Here is a 6,273-nt window from a genome sequence, read left to right as displayed (position 1 = left end):
AGCTACATTTGAAAAGCGTAGCCTATTCATAGAATAGGCTACGCTTTTCTCCGTGTTGCCTTTTTATAAGAGAAAAGGATACACAATTGTGGCATCATTTAAAAAGTGTAGCCTTAGGTATTATAGAAATCACTTATAAAGCGTAGCCGTAGATTGATACCTATGGATTCACTTTTCGTATCAAAGGGAACGCTTTTAGAAAGTAGCCTATTTATTAAGTTTTGGGTGCATTTTAAAAGTGATGCCTAATGTATCTAGAACTAAAAACTTAATACTTGTCAAATTTTTTCCTCTTTAACACTTGTAAATTTTTTCCCTCTTAACTTTTTATCCAGTTCACACTTAATGAAAAATTTCCCTCTAAGAGAAGAAAACCATTTCACCTTTCACAAAAAAAAAAAAAAATCTGCTCACACTCAGCTCACAAAGAAAACCATTTCACACTCAGCTCACAAAGAGAAGAAAACCCTCATCGTCATCACCCTCAGCTCACTCATCATCACCCTTGCTCAGATCGCTCATCATCACCCTCAGAAAACCCTCACTCACCACTCACCACTGACTCATCATCGCGAATCGAAGCTAACCACTGACCCCCACTCACCACTCACCCTCAGCTCACTCATCATCACCCTCAGCTCACTCATCATCACCCTCAGAAAACCCTCACTCACCACTCACCACTGACTCATCATCGTGAATCGAAGCTAACCACTGACCCCCACTCACCACTCACCGCCACACACCACCCCCACTAACCACTAACCACTGACTGTCAATCGAAGCTAAGTCGCCCTCTTGCACAGATCGTAGCGCGCCACCCAGACCGTTCATCTACCTTCGTAGTCTCTGCTCTCACCATCACTGGTCACCATCGTCGTATCTGCACTCACTGTCGCCGCTCAACCAAGTTGTCTCTGCTCTCACCGTTGCATCTCACTCTTGTTGTCTCTGTGCCGACCGTCGCCGCGCGCCTAGCATCATCGTTCTCTCTGCTCACCATCATCGAGAAGGTGTGTATAGATTTTCATTTGGTTATGAAATTGGAGGTTTAGGGTTCCGATTTAGGGTTTTTAATTTAGGGGGTTTTGTACACTAATTGCCTGTTATCCGTGAAATCTGAAGTTTGGTTTAGTTCAAGTGATTCAGTTGTTGTTTACTGAAATCTGAATTGAGTAGAGGTTGCTTGTTGTTCTAAACCATACTTGTTTGGGTAATAGAAAAATGAAATGCAGTCACTGCCATCACATGGAACTAATTGGTTATGATTCTTTATTGCTTCCTTAATTGCCTCCGGTAAGACAAGAAAATCGAGATTTCTTAATATATTTCTGTCACGAATAATTCTATGAATCAAAGTTTCTTCTGTACAGAAAAAATCATTGAATAGTTCTTCTGCATAGAAATTAAAAGTAGTATATGGTTCTTTAATTAGAGGTCACAAGAGAGCAAAGTATATGGTTCTACTTATATATGCATAGAGAGAAAGGGCTGAAACAGTTGATGGACAAAGATAGTGTGGTGCACAAGAAGGTGAAATAGATGAAGAATATGGCTGGAAAAGCTGTCCTTAATGGTGTTCTTCTTTGAATTCTGTTGAAGAACTAATTGAGGATATCGTAGGTAGCAATTTATAACTATTCTGTTGTGTTTCATGAATATAGTTTTCCTTTCTTAGAATCAATGAATAAATTAGTGTGATAGAGAATTTTCTGACTAATATGATATAAGTTAGAAATTAAATTATTGTAGTAGGTCTATCAATTTTTCTTGAACTGTTGCCAGATCTTTCTATTCCCATATGCTCTATTTTAATGTTGACTAAACCTCTATGATAGTGATGCTATTAGCTTTAGCACTAAGTCATACTTATTATCATTAGTGGAAAATTACAAATTACAATTTTTTCATCTTCGTGACCTACTTCCTTATATATACGCCTGCTGAATGGTGTTATCAAGTTTAAAAGCATTCAAACTACTTTAAACAGTTGAAAGAAAGATAAAAAAAACTATGATACGAAATGCAACATGGTTGAGAAGTTATTAGTCTCTGCTTATCTGAGACAGAATCCTACTTAGTTTATTGAAATTCAATTGTTTTTAGGTTTATCAATATGTTTTGCAGCCTGGTTTATCTTGACATTCTCATGCCACCATTAATAGAGAAACGGTAGCAACTTCCAATTTTTTTTGCAGCCTGGTTTATCTGGTTTTGTAATTTTTTTTTTTGAGGATTTGTTGTTCTGATATTTGGGGTTTTACAATCTTGTGTAATTTCTGCTTCTTACTATGTTAGAGTTTACTTTTTTATTTTGCATTTTGCTTTATTATTTTGCATCTTGCTTTGTTAGGGTTTGTAGTTGTTATTAGTGTTATTCTCTCATTGGAAACTAAGTACCAGCAGGTTTGGCAAGTGAGACTATAACCGATGACAGGGATACAACATATGAAGAGGATATCAACTCTGCTGGGACCAAGAAAAGTGATTCAAAAAGGTACAAGTTGTCTTACAAGCTTGCTGAGCAAAATCGATTTTCTGGTCCTTTCTATATCAAGTTAGTTTCTTCCAAATATTGAATTAACCTCAATGTAAAGTGTTAGCCGGACACTGAAAAGTTTCACATGCTGTTGGAAAATTTAGAATCATATATTAATTCTATTCAAATTACAGGTTAAAATGACGTTAGAACTTTTGTGAAAAAATGAGGTTCGACTCTGTTCCTATATTAATGATATTCAAGGTCAGGGATATGGAAAGAAAGCAGGTCACTCAATGTTCTTTCTTGAGAATATTTTTGTTCCACCAATCAAATTCCGCCCTCCCACTAAAGGAGGTGATATGGTAAGTGTGAATAATAAATAAAGACTGTTAACGAGTTGTACTATTTCTCTATCTTCTTTGTTTGTACTCCATGTTCTTGCTTCTACTGTGGAGTGTGGAATATTTCCAAAGTTTGTCAATGCAAGGTATAGGTTTAGGGAAGTACTCTGAATTTGAAATTGTTGTGGGATATAAATGTAGGAAAAATGTACTTATGAAATTGTTAGCAGATATATATAGATTGGAAAATGAAGGATTTTTGTTAGAAAATTCTATCATGACTCATGCGGGCCATTCTTAGGAAAGCAAGCCAGCAGGATGTAAAGGTAATGTGAACACACTTACCCTTTCAATTTAGCTAATCTCATTTAATGGGATAAGGCTTGTAAATTGCTGGCATTCAAAGTATAACTACTCCTTTTTAGTCCTTTCATTGTTTTGTGAATACTTGACTATCTTTTTTATTCTACATTCACCTTATTGACTTGGACTTGGGCAATTGTGTTTGTAGGTATCGGAGCATGCTCATACTGATTTGTTGAGTAAGATTCTGCAGTCTAACATAAGATTAGGGGATGCCCATCTAAACAAGGAGGATCCCTCGATGGTTTTAGCCAGGTGGGTGGAACTTCAGCAATCTGTAAATGTGCTCTTTACCAGTAACACTTCTGGTGAGAATTTATGCTGTTTTGTTTTGTTTTGTTTTGGTTTCTTTTTTTAGTTGTAACATGCAGACCTGGGTGTAGTTGGGTAATATATTTTATAAATATCTTTAGATTCTTGTTTGATTCTTGTTGCCCCCATTCTTCCAAAAAACGAGATAGAATTTCAGCACAAGGCAAAAAATAGACTTATGGTAATTCATGCTTTGTGATAAATGGTTTCGTGACGATACATTTGCATAGCCACTAGTTCATAATGCAGAAAAATTTATTGGCTTGATGCATCATCATTTGCTGCTTTTATGGAAAGGAAACTTTATGATATTAGATTATGCTTTCTCTCCCAATTTAAATTTCCAGTCAGTTTTCCTGTTAATATGCTACTTTTGCTTCTTGAAATTGCAGGAAAAACAGAATATGTTTATGCTCGTGTGAAGCTTTCAAGATATTCTTTAGAGGTTTTTCTATTCATTATCCTTAAAAAATCTTGCCGTCTATGTTTGTTTAATGTTTTTTTTTCCGAGGATGCAAGTTCCATGGTTAATATAATATATCAAATATTTATGTGGCTTTTTCCTTAAACCTACAGGTAGCTTTGATTCTAGACCACATATATAATTCCATATAGTAACACATATTTAACAAAATAATTTCAAAATGATTTAGAGTCAACTGAACTTTTCAAACAAATTGAAGCAAAATGCCCAAGAAATTCAACCCTTAAGATCCGGACCACAGAGCCAGGACACACAACATAAAATACCAAAAAATGTGTTTCCTCATTTCCATAAGGAAATGCATCAGAACAAGGGAAGAACAAGTGTCATACAATTTCTGAGTAAGCACTAGACATTACACATATGTGAGGGGAAATAATCTTGTGTAGTTTATTAGGGAACTTGTCTTTATTGTTAAGTGTTAATACAATTGTGTACTGCAGTTTAAATAAAAGACTTGATGTTAGGGGAGCATTAGATTTGTATAAGGTTTATAAAGAAGTATCCTTATTCATAGAATGAGCGAGGACTAAAAAACTCAAAAAAGGAAAATTTCAGGCTAATTCCCTTGAGATATACACAAGGATATGTTCAGACCACTGGCTCATGTATTCATCTATGATTTATTTGTGTTTATTACTTTATTACACTTTGTAAGAAAATGTCATTGCTGATTATTAATTATACTCTTGTTAGGTTCTGTCTGAAGATTTGCCTGCTACTATTTCTAAAATATCATTTCCAAAGACGATGAAATGGAATTCCCAGGTATGTGGGATTTGAGGCAGATGAAGAACCAGAAATCTCCCAAATACGATCTTCCGTTGAACAAGATATTTAAAGAACAAGATTTTTTTCTCTTCTATCAGAAGGTTAATAATTTTTATTAGAAGATACTTATGTAGGATACAATATTTTGGTTTTTTATAGTTTATTAGTAGTAAATTCTAAGTGGTCTAATGTATATTTTGATATGGGTATGTTTAATTTAGTGTGAGATGTATGAATACTCATTTATGATCATCCCAATATTTTTAGTTCATTATAAATATATTTTGTTAAAGGATAATTTTTATTATTTAAAAAATATTGTATGGTATTATTATGTATTTATTTTTATTTTATAATTTTTGACTAATTTAATTAAAAAAAATAGGATTATATAATCATATTACTAAATATTAGGTTTTAGAAAAAAAATTATTAGAATATATATATAGAAAATAAAAAAAAACAATGAGGGACCTAAGGCTACACTTATATACAGTAGCTATAGTATACAAAAAAAAGAGGGACCTAAGGCTACGCTTATAAAAAGTAGCTATGGTATACAATGTGGTTACGCTTTACAAGTGATGCAGTAGGGGTTGAAAAGCGTAGCCTATTCTTGAAGAACGAAAGCTGAAAAGCGTAGCCTTTGGTCCTGGACAGCATCACTTGAAAAGCGTAGCCTATTCCCAAACGCCAAAAGCGTAGCCCTTGGTGCAGAAAAGCGTAGCCTTTGAGAATAGGCAACGGCCGAATAGGAATCACCCCAAAAAGCGTAGCCGTAGCCTAAGGCATCATTTTTTTTCACTTTTGGCTACATTTTTCAAGTGTACCTGAATGGGTGTTTTTCTTGTAGTGAAGCATTAATAGAAGATTATTAAATTATAATTGTCTCATATTTAAGTATATTTAAGTATGTATATATCTTTAATTTGATATAAAATTAATGGATTATCCTCTTGGGATATAAGGATTATTATACCCACTCATTTTATAAAAATTTGGTTTTGGAATAAATTGATTGAACATTATACTGCTAAAGTAGTCTCTTTTGTGAAAATTGATTTATTCAAAACATAAGGAATATGACGATATATAATTCATGCGAATATTGGTCGGCCCAAAGGAAGGTCTATATTTGGCTGAATTATATACACATATTGATAGTAAATACATGTTTGGGTAATTAATTAAAAATAAAGTAATGCTTATTATTTATGGGAATAATAATCGGCCCAAAGAAAGTTTATTGTTTGGCCAGATAATAAGCATTGCACACTTTTGTTTATTTTCTATTAATTATGCGGTCAATAATCGGCTCAAAGGAAGGTTATTGTTTGGCCAAGTAATAGAAAATATATGCGGTAATAAATTGGTTGCGAAGTTTAAGTCTCCATGTGCGCATTAAGTCGGTCCAAAGAAAGGCTTAATGTGTGACAGGAATTTTGACAATATTTGATTACTGCATGAGAGTATCACTTACAATTAATTTTTCTATCCAAAGATTGAAAATTAATGTTGTT

General features: G+C 33.8%; 1 protein-coding gene across 15 annotated transcripts; it reads left to right on the top strand.

The window, feature by feature from the left end:
- Positions 1 to 354: 354 nt before the first annotated feature.
- On the top strand, positions 355 to 5,051 carry LOC112744397 (DNA-directed RNA polymerase I subunit 1). 15 transcript variants are annotated; one of them, XM_025794006.3, is made up of 6 exons: positions 365 to 1,013; positions 2,404 to 2,497; positions 2,674 to 2,844; positions 3,335 to 3,494; positions 3,891 to 3,943; positions 4,679 to 5,051. In XM_025794006.3, exons 3-6 carry the CDS (start codon positions 2,776 to 2,778, stop codon positions 4,763 to 4,765), a joined length of 369 nt encoding a protein of 122 aa, XP_025649791.1. In that variant the 5' UTR covers positions 365 to 1,013; positions 2,404 to 2,497; positions 2,674 to 2,775; the 3' UTR covers positions 4,766 to 5,051. The 15 variants fall into 15 exon arrangements, 10 of the variants coding, with proteins under 10 accessions (XP_072071246.1, XP_072071243.1, XP_072071242.1 ...); XM_025794004.3 differs by having other exon boundaries at positions 366 to 1,013; positions 2,407 to 2,497; XR_011871455.1 differs by having other exon boundaries at positions 360 to 1,013; positions 1,436 to 2,497; positions 2,674 to 3,494.
- Positions 5,052 to 6,273: the final 1,222 nt, after the last annotated feature.

This window comes from Arachis hypogaea, chromosome 14 (genome assembly GCF_003086295.3).
Source record: "Arachis hypogaea cultivar Tifrunner chromosome 14, arahy.Tifrunner.gnm2.J5K5, whole genome shotgun sequence".
In the NCBI taxonomy this organism is placed as follows: Eukaryota; Viridiplantae; Streptophyta; class Magnoliopsida; order Fabales; family Fabaceae; genus Arachis; species Arachis hypogaea.
This window is presented reverse-complemented; position numbering and strand designations above follow the sequence as displayed.

What these genes read in the sequence shown, in the direction of transcription:
- LOC112744397 (XM_072215142.1), top strand. Translation starts at nt 2,776, where the DNA reads ATGTTCTTTCTTGAGAATATTTTTGTTCCACCAATCAAATTCCGCCCT. An exon ending in CCACTAAAGGAGGTGATATG is followed by an intron (nt 2,845 to 3,334) that starts GTAAGTGTGAAT and finishes TTGTGTTTGTAG; the next exon opens with GTATCGGAGCATGCTCATAC. An exon ending in CTTTACCAGTAACACTTCTG is followed by an intron (nt 3,495 to 3,890) that starts GTGAGAATTTAT and finishes TTGAAATTGCAG; the next exon opens with GAAAAACAGAATATGTTTAT.